The 19,122-nt window shown below is 43.2% G+C and overlaps 1 protein-coding gene across 3 annotated transcripts in view; it reads left to right on the top strand.

Annotated features, from left to right (window-relative positions):
- The window catches only part of TOM1L2 (target of myb1 like 2 membrane trafficking protein), a 52,244-nt gene that overhangs the window by 22,573 nt on the left and 10,549 nt on the right, over nt 1-19,122 (top strand). For 2 of the 3 annotated variants that reach the window (XM_088527780.1, XM_088527779.1), the window contains exons 4-12: nt 218-367; nt 4,051-4,185; nt 5,180-5,338; nt 6,032-6,148; nt 8,828-8,961; nt 11,229-11,277; nt 12,358-12,481; nt 12,967-13,084; nt 15,082-15,157. In XM_088527780.1, coding sequence (XP_088383906.1) covers nt 218-367; nt 4,051-4,185; nt 5,180-5,338; nt 6,032-6,148; nt 8,828-8,961; nt 11,229-11,277; nt 12,358-12,481; nt 12,967-13,084; nt 15,082-15,157 — 1,062 coding nt within the window. Of the gene's footprint in view, nt 1-217; nt 368-4,050; nt 4,186-5,179; nt 5,339-6,031; nt 6,149-8,827; nt 8,962-11,228; nt 11,278-12,357; nt 12,482-12,966; nt 13,085-15,081; nt 15,158-18,167; nt 18,234-19,122 lie in introns of all 3 variants that reach the window. The other variant, XM_088527778.1, reaches the window with a different exon arrangement.

The following is a 19,122-nucleotide window of genomic DNA, read 5'->3' as shown; positions in this document are numbered from 1 at the left end:
AGGTACATCAAAATATATGTATATAGAGAAGGGATGTATCTGATAACACTGGGAAAGAAAGGAAGAAGAATTGAGAGTGTAAGACAAAGTTCTCCTCTGTCTTCTCTCCCTCTCAGCAGATTTCTAGCAAAAACCAAAATCAGAAACCAGCTGCCTGGGCTCCGTGTGTGCGATCAAGCTTTGCTCCAACAATGGCTGTTTTTCTGTGTGTGTGTAGGTGTTGGAGACCTGTGTGAAGAACTGTGGCCATCGCTTTCATGTCTTAGTGGCAAACCGTGACTTCATAGATGGTGTTCTGGTGAAAATCATCTCGCCCAAGAATAACCCCCCCACCATTGTACAGGATAAAGTTCTAGCGCTGATTCAGGTACACAGCTTGTCTCTGCTTCCATATGTTGCTGTCTGAAAGAAGGACTGTCTGCTTCAATGCTACACATTGCTAAACACACTGTCATCATTGAAAAATGTAGCGGGTTTTTAATATGCAAAACCAAACAGTATATCCACATTGGTAGGGAAGAGCAGGCGTGCACAGGCACGGTAGTTTTATCCAGGGAGAAACGTCTGGATTCTAGTTAAGATGGGCATCGCTTTGCTAAAGCAGAGGGCTTTTCAAAAGATTAATGGATGGCTTTGCAGTTTGACTGTCAAATCTAGAAGCTGGAGACCTGCTCTCTTTGCAGCTCTGTGACGGGCTTGTCATTCGAGGCCAGGAACGTTTGAGAGGAGCTTTCACTGTCAACTGAAAAACTCCTCTCTGCCAACTGAAAAACCTCTCTGTCTGTTTCTTTGACTGTAAAATGGAGCCGTTTCCCTCCTTTCCAAAGTATTCAGAGTTCCCCTTAAAGAAAAGGGTCACACAGGAGTTTAAAAGTTTTTGATGTCCCTTCTGTGGTTATTCTGCAGTGAAAGTGCCCTGTCAGATGCTCGTCTGCAGTGGGGAAGTGCAGACCGGGGCCTGTGTAGCATTTTTTTCTTCTGTGCAGCATAACAATAAACACCACGTTAGCTCCACAAACCATTAGCAACACACGAGGAAACATTGGTGCTGCCTGGAGGAAATCTGGCAGTTATAGGAAGCTTTATCACTAAGCCCCTACCAGGCTGTTGCATACATCAGAGACTGAAAACACTGCATAGTTAAAATTATATAAACCTGCTGCAGTGTTTCTAGTGGGAGGGTGTTTACAAGTCTGTGATGTAACTTGCAAAATATATTTCTTATTTTTGCGGCAAAGCATGCATTTGAATTTCTAGTTGTCTATTTGTTACATGAATACATTGTTAAAGCATAACAGTGCAAATAAGTGATTCCTGAACAGGAAATAGGCTGGGTGGGAACCTAGGTGGGCAACTCATGTGGGGCCTTTTTATTCCTGATCTCTGATCTCTAGGCATGATTTTAAAAATAACACAATGTTAACAAAATTATTCAATGTAATTCTTGTGCATCGGAGTGACCCCATGGGTGTCTGTCTGCTTGGGTGGGAGAGCAGGGTCAGTGCGATGACAGGGTGATGATATTAAATGATGTCCCATAAAGAGAGATTGTGTATTTTCATACTGTTTGCTTTGCTCCAGTGTTTTAGAGGATGTTGGATATGCTGAAACCTGGACTTAAGTGGATTCCCAAGCATTAATGGAACTAAAATGGAACAGTGTTTGTAACATGACCAAAAAGCCACAGTCATTGCCCCAGTGTATTTAAACAGAGCTTTATCTGAATAGACTTCATGCAGCAGAGCTAAAAGCCTCATTTTGTTTGGGTACTAAATGCCTTTTGGTATAAACAGTCTGGGAATTACGAAAGTTGCCCGTGGGTGGGTTCCTTCGGTGTCTCGTTAGCTGGAGGTGGTAGGGACTTTGCTTTCCAGATTGCCTGACGAGTTGGGAAAAGTGATTGCAGTCACTCATCGTGTGCCCTATGGACACGCACACCCAGAATATCCCATGTGTCGTGACCGCTGTGCTCAGCTCAGGCTCTGCTTTTAGAGCTCCCTGCAATTGGAGTTAACTCTGTTCCGGAGGGCTGATCTCTTCTCAGCTCTGCTCCACGAACATTAGCTTACATTGATCCTCTTCTGTAGGCTTTTTACAATTTGATACCAGAGAATTAATAAGTACAGAAATGAGAGGATTAATAGCACAAACTTAGAAACAGGGAAAAAAGGCTGTTCAAACAGCATCTGTTTTGAGCCATATAGCTCTTGCACTCCTGGGACTTCCCATAGCAAGGGTGGATAAACTTCTGTGCAATTTCTTATTTAGAGGCTTGACTGTTTTGAGATGTTGGACATCTCACTTTCTCAAGCCATTTCCCAGTATACAGGAATTAGCAATATTGTGCATATGAGCTATCCTTGCTCCTTCACCTTGCTCAGAGCCTTGCAGATCCGCTCACTGCTGCGCCCCTGGCAGGAGCCTGCCGGAATATCCTCCGCGTTCGTGCCCCTTTCCTGCCCAGCAGCTGAGCACTGTCAGCAAAGATGAACCATGGGCAGATTTTTAGTGGCATGCCAAATTCTTTGAGGGTACATGTGTTAAAAAGTGTCTGACACTGGGAAAAATATATCCTGTGGTGGTCACTGGTTTGGGGGGCCGATTTGTAATGATATTTAGTTAACCTGTTCGCAGGCTGAAGTGCCGAGTGGGATTTATACATCAGCATCTTTTACCATCTACTTTTGATAGTCTTGCCTAAGGATTTAGATCTGGGCTTAGTCTAAGCTGTGTCCCGTGCTTCTCTGGATAATGGGAAGTTTCCTAAGCTCTCCGTGCAGCATCACAATGGTCGATGCAAATAATTTATTCTAAAAAAGTTGAGAAGCAAACCCAGAATTCTTAGCCTGCAACTAATGGGTTGTATTCTAGGCACACAGGACAGGAAATGCTGTCCCCTCAAACTGAACAGAGTAGGAGTATAAGTCTAAATATTAATTATTTCTTATTTTGTTTAACTCTCCTTAGTTTCCTTCCTCTCAAACGTTGAAAGGTGGTTAAAGATAGCTTTTAAAGTGAAACTAGTCAAAGAAATAGTCTGAAAGTGATGATTAAATGAATTAAGTTCAGAGCCCACACACACTTCTCTCAATAGTTCTCTGACACAGTAATAATCCAATTCGCATGTGTGGGGGTTTGGAGAGGATATTTTGTTTTTAACTGAGTCATAATATTTCAGTTTTTCCTTCTCTTAAATTTTTAATTCCTTGGCTAATTTCCAGCAAAAGTGACAGGCAGTAGCAGCTTTCAAGACACTCTGTTCCTAGAAGCTTCATGAGCACAGGAGGCTGGCAAGAGAAGGGAAACACTTAGTACTGCCACTGAGGGGAAAACTCAAGTGTGGACGGACTGAAGTCTTTTCAGACACCAGCGAATTCATGCAGGAGAGATATTATGAGTGTTCTGGCTGTGGGAAATTCTCTTTTTAAACTTGTTCTTGCTGTCACACCAGGGGTCCAAATGTTGGATATGCTCTGTAAGAATCCAGGCTTCATTAGTTCTGCTGCTCATGGGACTGCATGTTTCACAATATAAGAACCTCACAAACTGCCCCTTTAAATTTAAGTTTGGTCCAAATAAAATACTGAAGAGAGCTTGGCCCCTTTGATTTTTTCTTCAGCAATAAATGAGTATGTTTCATAGAATAAATGAAGACTACCTAAGATTGTTGCATGACCTTTTGAATTTTGCTGAGATCAGTTGAATCTTTCAAACGAACATTTTTGTTTTCCCATGGGTTTGTTGGCCACAGAGTCTGCATGAAAAAATCAGCATGCAATCAGCGCTAGGTAAAAGAGGTAGGAACCTTAACTTGCAGTTACAGATGCTGATGCTGCCAGGGCTGTACAAAGCTCATCTATTTTATATTCATATCAAGTGTGCATGTGATTGTCTTAATATTTGGAGGATCTTTTAAGCCAGATCTCATGGTTACAGCTTCCCTTTGAGGCTGAAACACGTGAAAGCATTTGTAGTTAGTATCTGAGAACAGGATGGAGCAGGAACTTCTTCTGGAAGGTTTATGGATAATCAATCCCTCATGTTTTCCAGGCTTGGGCTGATGCTTTTCGAAGTAGCCCTGATTTAACCGGAGTAGTGCATATTTATGAAGAACTCAAGAGGAAAGGCATAGAGTTTCCCATGGCAGATCTCGATGCTCTGTCTCCAATACACACGCCACAGAGGGTAAGCTGCAGCTTTGCAATTTCAGGAGCATTTTCCAGACATGTAAATAGTTAGGTAAACACTCTTTCTCCTGCTCTTTCTCCGAGTTTGACTTGTTAAACTTGCACAGAACTTTCTTAGTCCTGGTGGGACTTTTTAATAGTGAAAGAGAATGGAGGAAAGGCAGAATGCAGCTGCATTTGACAGGCTGGTGAGCTAATGGATTCTCCTCTCTCGAGTCAAGAATCAATCTGAAAAGAGCAGAGACTTTGGAGGAGGTTTGTACCTTTGTCTTGTGTTGCAAAACCACCAGACAAATGCATCTAATTTGCTCAGGAAGAGTCCAGCAGGATATGTTATTGAGGATTGCTTCTTTTTCCTGGGAGTGTAGTTGGTCCTTTTAGCATAGTTCTGAGTAGAGACCTGCCTGTTTCTTAAAGGTGTGTAGAATCTGAATCTCCCACTGATCCTGTGATAACAGGAGGTATTTCACTCCTTTGAAAAGACGGGGCTGTAAAGCTGACAAAACTGGTGTTTGAAAGTACTTTAATGATCACAGGTGTTCCAATTATTCACTCTGAGAATTCAAGTTAATGAAGTTTTGAAGTGGTAAATACAAGTGATCAAAGACTGAAAGATTACAATTCTTGTGTCAAGATTAATTAAATCCAGTGTTTATGTATCACATCATGTTTTTGGTAAGCGTGCAACCCAATTCCTGGTTTAAAATTGTTTATAATTACTTATGCTTGGCTCCAGTCTTTATTTTGCTTCTTACTTTTCCTGTAAAGGTAATTTGCCTTAAACACATGTGGGCTGGGTTGGAAGATAAGGGCATGTATTGTCGTAGTGCTGTGTTTATGGGCTGGTCTGCCAGTCTGTTCTTGTAACTACATTGACCTTTTCCATGAGGTGCAATTACATTCTATATTTGAACATATTTGGCCTGAGGTTGCTGACAAAGCAAGTGCTGTCACCATTCAGCTTTTGAGCTCCTGTCTTTCTGATGTGACAGAGTGTTCCTGAAGTTGATCCTGCAGCAAATATGCACAATTCACAGTCCCAGCAGAGGATGAGCACCAGTTCTTACTCTTCACCTTCTCCAACAGCATATTCTGCTCCTCAGGCCCCAGCTCTGAACGTGACTGGTCCCATCACTGCTAATTCTGAACAGGTACTGGGGTGATTCTTTCAGTAAATCAACTTAGAAACCAGTTTTCAGAGGAACTTCAGATTTATCTCTTCTGGCACTGGATGTGCCTTAGGTCTGGTTCTGCTTAGTAATCTCCTATTTTACTGTAAAATCTAGCTTTTAGATTTGTATGTATGGCCTAATGACAACACTTTTGAAACTTCACAATCTGGTACATTAATGCACCTGGCAGTTGCACAGCAGGTAAAGAGTTATTCCACTTATTTCTAACGAGTTAAGCTTGTATGTCCAAGCAAACATGTTAATATTGGATCTTATTTTCTCTATGCAAAAATAATTTCAGAGTCAAAAGATCCTATTCAAAAGTTCTTTCATCTTTCCCTATGTTTGAGTGGGACACACAAGGTGGACTGAACTGAGGTCTGTTTTACATTGCTATTTTCAGTTGCTTCCACTTCCATACGAGCATAGCACATCTCTCTCTGTCATGGTGATGAACAGTTCTACATAGCTCTTTCTTTTTCTGTTGCTTTTTCTAAAATTCTCTCCTGGCTAAACCTTTTACCCATTTTAATTTTTGCACTGGCATATCTGGAGCTTCACATACCAAGTCAGACAGAACCAGAAGTATCATTAAGCCCGTTCAAGAAAACGATCTGCTTAAAGGCAAAAAACAAAAGAGCATTTTGGTGTCTTTTTTTTATACCAATTTAGATTGCCCGGCTGCGCAGCGAGCTGGATATTGTTCGTGGGAATACCAAAGTGATGTCTGAAATGCTGACAGAAATGGTTCCTGGACAAGAAGATTCTTCAGATCTTGAATTACTCCAGGTAATGATTTCTTAACAAATCTGATTCTGATGCTTTTTGTGCTTGAGTCTTGGGAGCTTTTAGTTTTTACTACAGTTCAGTTCCTTGAATTTTAGATAGCGCGCGTGGACTATACTTGACCTGTTTAGTCCCATCATTTGGTGGTCTTTCTGCTTGCTGGATGCTTTTACATATTAGCTGCATAACTGGCTGCATTCACAGCCACTTACGTGAAACTGCTGCAATGCTCTTAGTCCAGTTTTGTGGTCTGCTTAAACTCTTGCTAACTGCTTGGGATAAAACCTAAGATGTTAGATCTGCAGCGAGAACTGAGGTTGTCTTTAGCTCAGTGGACATTAGGACCACGGGGCTGGTACGGGACATTTAATGCAACTTTACCTTGCTTCACTGAGACACAATGAAGTTCATCAAGTCCATTTTTCATTTAAATGTGATGTTTATTTTTAAGGTTAAAAAAAAAAACACCTTTTTAAAGCTGTGGCAGGGTAAGGATTCCAGGACTTCCTTTTTAAGCTTTCTTGTCCAAGTAAGCAGATTTTTTTTCCAGTGTTGACTCCAGTCCAGAGAGTCAGACTGCAGAATCAGAGTTTTCTCTCCTGAAAAGTCTTAATTTAGTGATGCATTTTTTATCCCAAAAGAGGTGACTTCATTAGTTGAGCTCATATCTTGGACTTCATTTCTGATAGGCCAGTGATAGATGGAGATGCCACTGGCCAAAGAAAGGATCTATACCAAATATAAAATAGATGAGGAATACTAGTGTGCCAGCTGCTGCCCTTACCTTTTTATTTGTCTTTCCATAGCTTCAGAAATAGGTTTCTGTGCTGATCATCCAGCAGGAAGTATAGGCTCCCACAGCACTACACTTGGAGGAAGGCAGGGAATTGCACTCTGCGATGCATCAGGTTTTGAAATCAATCCAAAAATTAGTCTGTCCCATGCAGCAGCATTGTGCCTTCCAGAGCCATCGTGGCAGCTGATGAGAGGCTTTGCAAGAAAGAGCCTTTCAGTTGCTGCCCATTTGGGTTGGACTGATTGAAGCAGAAGAAGCTTCCAGGAAACCAAGTTGGACCAAAACAGTGCAGAACAATTCGCTTGCATTGAGAAATGACCATGAACATCTTGACAGCATAACCTTACAGCATAGCTTTCAGGTGGAAGGACTTTACCATGAAGTGAAGTGACAGCATCAATCCTTTATTCCAACTCATTCCCTTCTTTGGCTGCTGCATCCTAAATCTGGATCACAGTGTTGGGGAGAACCCATTTTTAATGCCAAAGGATGGTTAGCCTTTTTTGAAAGCTGTGAGCTGCATACTTGTATGCAAGAACTCCTTGCTTAGAGGTTTGTATAGCCATCCTCCTTAAATAATTCCTGACATTTTCCCCAACAATCAAATGTAAACAGCTTGCTAGAGAGCCAACTCTGAGCAGAATAGATAGGTACTGTCAGCCCTCTCGGAATGGCAGCAAACAAACCTCTGAAATGTCACAATCTGCTTCTAAAGTGATGGGATCAAAACTGACATTGGAGAACACATTCCTCAAGCTGTTAAGGCAGCTGGATTGCACTAGGTGAAATTTATCCAGAGCTTAGGATGTCAGACCAAGCAAGGAAAACAAACACATTTTTGCCTTCATCCCGAAGGTTGTGTACCAAAAGTCATCCCAGTTTAGTGCGGAATTTTTGCTCTGAAGTGGAGCTAGGGGGTGGAAGATGACAGAGGGACATGCTTTAGATGAAATGTCAGTGCTTACTGAAGTAGAACTGTGGGCCTAATCAGGCGCTGTGCCGTATGTCACGTTTCTCCTTGTAGTGCCTCCCCAACATACCAGTTTTGACCTTTGGTCTTGAGGCCTTTCAGATCAACAGGAATGAGGAATTCCACCAAATAATGATGATGGAAGAGATGTCCTGGAAGTACAAGAACTTCTTATTTAGACAACCTAAGCCCACATTTCTTGACATGAGATACAAGAACTTCTTATTTAGACAACCTAAGCCCACATTTCTTGACATGAGAAACTTCTAAAATAAATCCCCATCTTTTGTATTCTTTAAGGTTTTCTTCTGATACCCCCACTGCCTTTTTGCAGTGCCTTATCTGTGGACTTACTGCACTGAAGGGAGCATTTCTGTGTATAGTTCACTACTGAACTGGGAGTGCTCATTCTTACCCTGTTGCATGTTCACCCTCATCTTCTTGGTAGTTGGTAAGATTGATGTTCCCAATCCATCTCCTCCTGGTGTCTAGCACATACTTGGCTGCCCATGGTCGCCCTGGTCAACTTTCCTTTCTTGCCCTTCCCACAACGGGCATCTTTTCATTTTAAGGATGGTTACAGGTTGATTTTTCTTCTTGAAAACTCTCTTCTGTAAAGCTGTTGTATTAACAGGTTTACAAGTGACTAAAATACAGATATTTATTTTTGAAGTGCTCACAATTAGCATAAAATTAGGACTTTCAGTTGTAAAAAGGCACTTAAGGTTTTAGGCCAACACCTCTTGAAGGGCATGTTTGATTAGATGTGCTTTTGGGTGACATTTAATCATCCAAAGATAGACCTGTCTTAGTGTTTCTCAGCTGGGGGACACGTTTGGCTGTGAACAGAGCTGAGCTAAATCTACTTATTGCTAGCTGCTTATCAGAATGTATGCACACAATGTATTTTTCCTAGGAGCTGAACCGAACCTGTAGAGCGATGCAGCAGAGAATTGTGGAGCTTATCTCACGAGTGTCCAATGAAGAAGTCACAGAGGAACTGCTGCACGTGAATGATGATTTAAATAACGTCTTCCTCAGATATGAAAGGTGGGACACCTGTTAACATCAACTAGTTATACTTGTGCTGGGTTTTCACATAAGTGTAGAAAACATCAGCTGGCAGAATCGGCCATCTGGGCCAACAGTCCAACATAACAAAATGTAGAGCAACCAAACCACAGAAGCATTTGTGAAGTCTTCATGTGGTGTCTTACAGTAAATTTAAAGTTTCGGTTTTAATACTAAGATTTCTTTTTGTCATAGCCACTAAATTTTGTCGGGCATGTAAAATGCAGAGCACCGTTGTGAAAAACTCTGTGAACTGGCTGAGGGCTGAGTCTGTGAGCCCACCTTTTGAGTGCTTGAGCCCGAGAGCAGTGTAGCTGCAGTTGTCCAGCTCCACTTTCTTCCTCAGGCTCTGCACAAATGTTCATGCTGCTTCCTGGCGTGGGGAGGCTCCTCTGAGCTCTCTGTCCTCTGATCTCCGAGGTTTCCAGTTCCAGCACTGATGCAAGGGGAGCTGGCTGAGGAGGCCATGACCTTAATATGCAGAAGGGTTTTGTTTTTAAGTAACATTTACAATCCTGGAGAAGTCTAGCAGAGCTGAGACTTTGCAGAGCTGGTCTGTGGGGATCGTCCCCAAGGCGGGACTTGGGTCACAGGACGTTGACAAAGGCTCTGTCAGCCACATCTGCTGCAGCAGGTGACACGTGATGCAGCAGCCTTGGGAAAGTTTAATCTTCTCCTTAATGACAGGCCTGGGGAGTGAAGCACTAAGGAGCACCCTTTGTTCCTTGCTATTGGCACAGGGCTTTCTAAAGCCCTTGAAAAATAAATTAGACCCCAGATCTCTGAATCTGGGCTGTCACTGCAGAGGCTGGGGAGAAGACTCAGTGGCCTCAATTTCATTTTTGATTTGGTCCTTCAGAGACCATTGGGGCAAACTTTGTAACAAATGCTGATGTGCCGTATGAAACGGTAGGTCCCATGCAAGAGTGTGATTCTACACGGTGCAGAGGGAATCTGTCCCTGAGGCTCTGCCCGGTCACCCTTAATAGTTTTTCTCCCCTTCCCTTCATCTGCAACTTTTGCTCACAGGGGCTAATATATATCTAAGCCTTATACACTTAAAGATGAACTTGAACAATATCAGCAGGCTTAGTGTTGTGGAATAGCTGTGCTGCTCTGAGTGCTTCAATAAATTCCGATTCCTCCTCCCTTATTCCTTAAGTTTCGAGTTCATCACACTTGTTTCTAGCACATCTACCAAACCATCAGCCTTCTGGCGAGATACATGAGGTGGGAGATGTGTAATGTTTCCAGCTAGGAGAGCTGGATTTCCAGTAGTACTAGACACCCACAATTTTCTAAATTGAAATTTGGGCTTGAATTTATTTTTGCAGCCTTTTAAATCTGCAGTTTCCTCTGTTAATTTAAGAAAAAAAATGCTTGAAATTCCCTAATGTATTTGTCCAACTGGAGAAAACTCACAGAATAATATGAATACTTTGTTTATATACTGAATAGAGAACTTAAATATGAGACTAGTTTTACATGAGGAAAAGTTCTAACTTAGAGAAGTTGTGATGCCTCTGACAGGCCTTTGAAGGAAGTAGCTCCCCATGCTTTTTTGAGTTCATAAAAGCTGAGTTTAGGTTTGGGGCCCAGATGCACGACTGATTGGGGAAGAAATAGAGAAGATACCAGATCTTGACTAGCCAGACCTCTTCCACTAAGAAGTGTGGAATTTTAGTCTAACATCATTAGTTTTGGTACTTGGAAAATACCGGTCTATTTGGACATGGGCTTTTACCATCTCTGAGCTGACCTAGGGTATTTTAAGAGATGCGTTTGCTAAGTATTGTTTCTCTTGCCAGGTGTTGCCTGTGCTCGTGTGCATATGGCTTCTAATTTACATTTATTGCAGCAAGAGGGAGCTGTTAAGTGGGAGTCAGACTCACTGCGGTGCCCGGCTTCTCCAGCTGGGATATCCTTCCTGCCGCAGTTCCTCCCGTACCTTGGCTAACAGGATAGGCAATCAAGAAGCACTTAATGGAAAAAATACAAACCCAACAATATTTTTTGTGCTGCATTATCAGCCTAATACCCACTGTAGCCAAAAAGCAACTTCTGTAACACTATCCTTCCTTCATACTACCTTGGAATTAAAGCTTTTAAGGTTCCCTGTTGAACCAAGGAAAGGTAAGTTCAGTGACAAGCATCACAGGACTTTGTTATAAACCTGGATTTTTCCCTGTTGATTGGTGTCCTTGTCAGTGATGATTTTTTTTTTTAATATCTATACTTTTCAACAGATTTGAACGATACAGGTCAGGACGTTCAACACAAAATGCCAGCAATGGAGTAAGTGCCTAACTCTGTTATTATATCAGCAGTTACACCCACAGCTTCTCAGAAGTTATACTGTGCTGGGTCAGTTAATGTCTGTCCAGCACCATAACCTGTCTCTAGTGGCTTATAGTAGATACATAGCACATATATATAGAGATAGATAGATAGACGTGTGTGTGTGTCTACAGATGCACATTGCATATATCTGTGTGTCTCTGTGTAATATTTTGTTTACATTTGAAAAAGCCATTTAATGATTTTGTTTGATTCCCCCTTGTTCACTGCATCTTAGAATACAGTAGTTCAGATTTATGTTCTCCATGCCATTCATAATTTTGGGGATTTCTGTCATCTCCTTTTTCAGTAGCCCCTTTCCAGGCTGAAGTTTTACGGTTCTAGTTGTTCCTTCTGTGAAGACTATTTTATGCTTTGATCTTCTGTCAGCCTTCATTGAATCTTCTTTTTTATTTTATTTTTTTAAGTTCCTTCTCCTCCTTGTCAAGGAGAAGAATAGAGACAAGCAGAGTTTTTGCGAGCTGAGTGTGTGATGAATTCATACATGGCACTATGATATTTTCTATTCTACTCTCTTCTCCCAGTTTTGTGTTTCCTTTCCCTGAGTGCTACTGCTGCTGCAGTGTGATGCAGACTTCAGCACGGGGTCCACGTTATAACTTTAATCACAACAAAAAAAAAGTTTTGTTTCCGAAAACAGTTTATATCTAATGTGGAAGATGGTAGCAAATTAAATTTAAGTCTGATATTGATCCAGTGCTGAAAGAGGTGCAAAACTGGAGACATATTATCCAGATCTGGAGAGATGTAGATAACGTTGAGGAGAGTTCCACTGTTGTGCTGACTGGTTGAACTGAGCTAGCTGTGGAACCCATTAGGTTTCTTAGAGGCTCACCCAAAAGGACAATATATCTTTATTCTGCACTCAGCTGTCTATGATCTAAGTGACTAGGCCATTTGGCATTTTGCAAAGAGATGTTTTTTAGGAAGCACCCGTTATCTTTTGGTGTTGCAGATTGCACTGCAGGAAGAAGGCTCCAACATGCACAACGAGCTGTGTTTTCTGTTTCCCAACAGGTCCTGAATGAAGTGACAGAAGATAACTTAATAGATTTGGGTCCTGGCTCTCCAGCTGTAGTGAGCCCAATGGTTGGAAACTCAGCACCCCCATCTTCACTTTCTTCACAGCTCGCAGGGCTTGGTGAGTACTTCCTATATGTAGAACTCCCCATGAAATTGGCTTGGTTAATGCCCTCATAGTTCCCACCTCTTTCAGCACTGCACCCATATCAGATCATTTAATTTGAGGCTGTTGCTTTTACAGTCAATAGCTGGAAGATATTGGTATGGAGAAGACTAGAATCTATTCCCAAAATTTTGGACCGTGTTAGTGACTAGTAAATATTTGAGGATGAAACTGGCAGCAGATGAACACCAGTTTCCAGGTGTTGACTTCTTGGTCAGAAATACTTATGGGTTGATGGTTAGCAGCTAGTCACCTTTTTGGGGGCAAAGGTGGAGAATTGTTCATATGTGATGCTCAGTGCAACATAAGTCTTAACTAGATGCTGTCCATATCTATCCTGTAATGTTAATAACTTCTTGTTTAACCTGTACAGTTATGACAGTGGTGCTTGTGTATGGTTTGCTGTTTCACTGGACCCCTTCTTTTGCCTCTCTTTGCAGACTTGGGGACAAACAGCGTCAGTGGCACGCTCAGCTCTCTACCCCACTGTAATCCCCGCGATGACTTTGACATGTTTGCACAGACAAGAGGCAGCTCCTTGGCTGAGCAGAGAAAGAAGTAGGTTGGATTTGTCCCTCGTGCTCTTTGGGTCATGGCATTACCATTTTATAGGGGCATCAACCTGAGATTTCTTTACTTCAGACTAAAAAGTTGTTTTGATGTATGTTTTTGTGCTTTTAATTTAGGCCTTGTGCTGTTGGGCTTTATTAGCATGAGCCAGCAGGGAAGTTCTTGCCACGTTCGGGCTGACTGGCTGAGTAATTTCACTTGACTTTCTTGGTTAATGAGCTGACTGGAAACTCGGCAATGAACTTGCTTTAATTTCTGCAGATGCTTCCTTTCAAAAAGGCATGTATTCCCATCTGCCTAGTCAGTGCCTGAGATATAGGAGAAAAATAGGCCTTCACCTGAAGGTCATGGATATAGTTCTTTGGTGACTGAATTACTGTCATCAAGGGTTTGGGAATGGAATTACCATCCAGTGGAACTCTCCCTGCGGCCCAGCTGTGAGGCTCTCGGGCTGTGAAGGCAGTGTAGCTTGTCCAACTGCCACGCTCTCCCTAATTTGTTTATACGTGTAGGGCTTGAGTCTCTAGAGCTGCGAATCTGGCACTTTCAAGGGCATTAAATAGATCCAATTATTTTAATGGAAAATAAATCCAGGCTCGTATTTAGAAATCCTTTGATCTCCCTCAAGTGAGACTCATTAAAAAGACACTCTCAGGTATTTTTCATATATTATTTCTTGCCTCCTGGTTTCAAATTCAAGAGGATGTAGTGGCTACCAGCAATCAGAGCACTCTCAATATCTTGTCTCAAACAAGAGATGTTGAGTAGTTTAGCATAGACCTTAGCAGATTATCAAAAATTTACCAGCCTTGTGCAGAGATCAGCTCTGAAAAGCTTCGCCCAGCATGTCAATTAGGACCTTTAATTTGCAACCATCAATACAGCAGTTTGTGCTGCCTCAGCTGTAATATCAGCGTTGAGAAGACGTGCTGTCGTGTAGAGGGGAACGTTACCACTGGAGACTTCGGTCTGAGAGCCCTAAGGTATAGTCAGAAAGGAGATGCGTCGAGGAGGGATCTAATGGAGGTCCCTCTGCCTCTTGTGCTAAATGAAGCACAAAACTAGTCTTCCCACGCCGCTCCTCTATCCCCTTCCGCGAGCCAACAGAACACGGAGCACACATCAGCCCATCGTTTCACAAGGGAGGATTGCTCCATCCTCCATGGATTGTGCACACTGTAAGTGGAGCAACAGCAGGGCAGTCAGGGCGTGAGTGTGACTTGCTGCCAGGTAAGAGCCTCTGGATGCTGTGCCCAGAATTTGGGAGAAGCCAGCAGCCTGGAAGTGAAGAACTCCCCTCCTGCCCAACATGCAGCTCCTCCCAAGGCTGATGTATGGGCAGCTGCTGGCATCTGCTTCAGCTGATGGTTCACTGCTGTGTTCAGAGGAAAAATGCTGCTGTTGCCTCTGTCACCTGACTCCTTTATGTCCCTTTTCGTTAGCAATTTAAGAAGCTTTTTAAAAATCCAGCTTCTGTAAATAGACAGTGATTAACCAAGCGAGTGCACTTTTTTGGACCCTTCACTGTAGTTGCTTAGTTACGCTAGCTCATAGTTACTGTTTTCAAATCTCCCTCTGCCTCCTCCTCACACACATCAAGTTCAGGATTCCAGATGTCATCATCAAAGCTCTGCAAAACTTGATCTCTAATCAGGCCTCTTTCCATACTCCCCTGCTAGCTCATGGACATACTAATGGTATCTCATAACCTATTTGCTCACCTCTCTGGTAATGCCAGTCTTACTTTTTTTTTCCTGTCTTTTTATAAATATGCTTTTTTATCATGTCTTAAATTGATGGACAATCTTTATGCAGAGCAACTCCTCTGTTTGGAATGCACTTAATGCACTCTAAGGCTTGTCAGCAGTTAAAAAAAAAAGACATACTTTCTGATTTCAAAAGGAGTAAATCAGAGCAGCACGTGTTTTCTGCATGGGTGATGGCTGAACTTTTGTCCAGTTCTGTGGTTTGTTCCTGTGTTTCAGCGTGACCTACGAGGATCCACAGGCTGTCAAAGGACTAGCGTCTGCCCTGGACGTTCGGAAACAGAACACAGGAGGGGTAGGTCATTGCTCTGCATTTTGTTATCTGAAGTTGCGTGTGGAATCCAAGCTGTAGACAGCTGTTTAGCTAAGATGACTTCTGTATTCAAGAGACATGTTGGTACTGGCTATTTTGAAACTATTATCTAGGAGCAAGTACTTGCTCGGTTATGATTTCTGAAGAGCTGCTGCCTAGCACACCAGCATAAAAGAGCTCAGAATCATAGTGGGTACATGCTCCTGCACTCCTGCAGCCTACCCAGGGGGTCTAGCTGTTTGGCTAGAGTCTTTACTAAAATGAAAAAGTAGTGAACAGCCTTTGAGCACTGGTGTGCATTTGTTTGGCTTGGTTTTGCTCATGAAAGTTGATACAGCTGTTACAAATCCACTAGACCTTGCTCTAAGTACATGGATGCGTGGGCAAGTTACTGCAAGAGAAATGATACAGGCTTTTAATGCTTCCCGTGCCTGGCCATAACTGCCCTTCTGTGCAGCATGTTCTTTCCCTGGGAAGGCTCCCTGTTACTTTGTGTGGACAAAAGAGGCACCTGAGCAGTGACCTCGGAGCACATGACACCAGAAACCCAACAAAGAGGGAGAGCTTGGCCAGCTTTGCCTGCACACCTAGGAGATGGTAGGAGTGGAAGGAGTTTGCAGATCCTCCCCCACTCCCTTTTTACCACCCAGCTTTTAAAAATTCTCCTGTTCTTTTGTACTCATCTGTTGTAACCGATTCAAATATTTATGACTATATGAATATATGACTGAGCAGGTTCAGACCCTCCTCCTAGTCTAATTTTGCTCTCTAGTGACCACTAGGGAGCATGGGAGAGCCAGCGTGGGATGCACATTCCTCCTTCCATGGAGAATTGCCTCCCCATCCCTTGCTGCTCCCAGCCTGGTTCTTCCATAAGTTGCTCTGGGCAGCTGGCACGGAGAATGTGTGCGCGGGGCCAGCTGGGGTCACAGCACAGCTGCCTGCCCGCTCACTAACAACAGGGCATCAGCAATGATTTCTTAGGGAGTATCTCCTACCCCACCACTCTATCTGCTCAATCCCGTCCCTGGTATCCCGGAAAAAGGAGAATAAAGGAGGTAATTTGGGTAATTTGTAACCCCCGTCAGCCCTGGGACCAGTTTCCAAGATGGCCCCACAGATGCTCATGCCAACACTCCTAAGGGAAGGGGAGGCTTGGAGAGGTGGGAGCAGAAGTGCATTAGGATGGTGAGACAGGAGCTGGTGAAGGCAGCATTGCAGCCCAGGGCCCCTGTATCCCGGAGCTGCTGCCCTGTGTTATTGGGAGGACCTTGGAAAGAGTTTGGGATGCTGCTCTTTGTTCCTAGCTAAGCAAAGCAAGCACTGAAAGGGCTCACATTCAGCTGCTGGTCAAGGGGGCTGTGTTCCCTCGGTGGCTTTGGGGTCATGTCCTTAGTTACTAACACTTCTGCTCTCAGCCAGTTCTGCTTGGGGCACCAGTGCGACGTGTCATTCACACCAGTGTAGCTGCTGCTCTGCCTGAGGTGTTGTCAGTTCAAAGGGCTGTGCCTAAACTAATCTGATGGGTCAAAGTATTTTGGAGCAGACACTTCATGGGTTGTGGAACTCCGAGATGTCCGAGCTCAGACTTTCAGCCTCTTTTCAAAGGTCCTGATGACTGTATTGTGTAGTCAGAAGAGCTTGTTTTGAAATGTAATCTCTCAGTAATTGGTAAATAATACTTCTTATCCAGTGTCGTGAGGCTCGTGGGTGTCTCTTCTTAAAGGAAATAAAGATTAAACTCTCCTAAAGTTACCAGCCCCAGCATGTGTGGGAAAAAAAAAATCTGGCACTGCTCAGTAAATGAAAGACATGCATTAATTTGGGTAGAGAGCTAATTTAAGAACAGCCCTAGGGAGGAGCCAGAAGCTTTGCAACACATTCTTCACACACTTCTTGTTCCAGCACAGTTGTCCAGTGGTAAAATTCAGCACATCCAACGTTTCTCATGCAGTCGTTCTCAGGAAGGTCTGCAGAGAGAAAGCTGGTCACGTGGCATGAGCTGTCTTTTAATGTGATTTAGCAGCTGGAAACAAGGCAAGCTAAAAATACATCTTTTTTTAATATTGCTTTTCCATGTTGGGAATTGCTTTTGTTGCGACAGAGGAAGTTGCATGATCACAGCTGGGAGGAGAGGTGTCCAAGAAACAATTCTCTAACGTTACACAGATAGCAGATAAAGCTGGAGTGATCTCCCTTTTTTTTTTTTCCTCAGCACAAGCAGTGAAATGAGCCATAAGGCATCACAGCTGGTTCCCCAGTATCTGCTGTAACGGGGACAGGAGAGGTATCCTGCTTAGGTGGGTGTTTGGAGCGAGGAGCTCAGACACACAGCCCGGTTCTGGCTGGTGAGCTGGGCCCACCGAGCTCGGCCGGTGCCGAGCAGGCCCCGCCGGAGCTGCCAGCAAAGCCCTGGCCCGGGGGGTGGCACGAGGAACAAGAAACCCCCTTGAGAGCTCCCGTCACGGAAGCACAGAGAGACTGAGGCTGGAAGGGACACGTTGCCCAGGTCCAGGTTACTGTTAGAGTTTGAGGCAGAGTTTGGCTGTTGAGATCAAGCAGGTAAGTAAAGTACGCTGCAAATTACAGATTTATGAGGAAGGGAAATTCCACTGTGCCTTATAGTAGGGCTTCCAGTGAAGTCTGGCTGTTTTTACTAAGTTGTGCACTTACGCTTTCTGTTCTTCTAAGAAGATGACAAACATTAGCCTCACTTCTTATCAGTATATATTTTTTTAATAACACTATGGAGGAAGTGCTAAAATTCTGTAAACTGTCTATACAAAGTGAAGTGGTCGGGGTGAAGCCTGTTTATCCATGGAGAGAGTCGAGAGGCAGCAAATGGGGATGTGGCTGTTGCCAGAAGCTACTCTGTGTGTCTCTGTGTGTGTCTGTGTGTATTTGCAGTTCTTAACTTGCTGCTGTTCTGTTACGTTTATCATGGGTGTTGCTGTGGTTTCTCTCTTTATGGACCTTTCTGTTCTCAACACAGAGGAGAGGTAAAGGTGGGAACTCAGACATGGAGCCCATAGACAAGTGGCTAATTACACAAGGAATGGTGAGGATTTCACCAACAAAGCGATTCCTGCTGCCCACCCCAGTCCTTTTTACCTAGAATAACCATCCTGCATTCACCTCTCATCCCACCCTACTGAACCACCTCAAATCAGACAGTACAAGGAGTTTGTTTCCCCCTACATCATTACTTGGGACAAAGAGAAAGATTTATGCCAATCGCTGGTTACTGGTTTACAAAGCCCTCTAACCAAATGAATCATTTGCTGGAGTCCAGATCCTTCAGAACAAACCTGTGGATCCTGTTGTTTCCTTATACTGTCTTGATTTCCTTATGCAGTATCCACTTTTCGAGGGATAAACACAAGTCTCACGTATCTTATTCATAAAGAGGATACTTTCTAGGTGCCTTAAACCAGCCCCTTCTGGCAATGCATAACTTCATGGTCTAGAAGAAATGTGGAGGTTGTGGGATCATGGATTTAGTGGTGTTAAGTTGCTTCTGTATGAAAGGAAAAGGACAGGAGAACTCCTAGTGAGACTGACATCTCCCACCTCGGTTAGGGAATTATGCCAGCATTAGAATTCAGACTCCTGGAGGTATAATCGTGTTTCTGACTCTAAGGATTTAATTCCTATGCTGAGTGATGCCAGTGGTTTGGTTAAATTCAAGCTTTGGGAGATCACTGGGGTTTTTTGCACATTTTGACCTTGTTTGAAATTGTTGCTCAACAACATGCCTGCAGAGAAAAAATCAAAAGCTTGTCTCAAATGCAGAAGTCTGCAGGAGGTGGCAAATAGCCTGAAAACCAAGTTCTAGACCAGTTTTGTTTCCTGGGCTATAAAATAGCTCATTTTAGGCGTTTGAAAAGAGTATCAGTAATGTGACTTACCTGTACAAAATCCTAAAAGTCCTTCCAAAAAGATGTTGG

The sequence above is a fragment of the Tinamus guttatus genome, unplaced genomic scaffold (assembly GCF_059628265.1).
Source record: "Tinamus guttatus ecotype Peru unplaced genomic scaffold, ASM5962826v1 Tinamus_guttatus_pri_ptg000291l, whole genome shotgun sequence".
Classification (NCBI taxonomy): domain Eukaryota; kingdom Metazoa; phylum Chordata; class Aves; order Tinamiformes; family Tinamidae; genus Tinamus; species Tinamus guttatus.
Note: the sequence above shows the minus strand (reverse complement) of the source record. Positions and strands in the feature narration are given on the sequence as shown.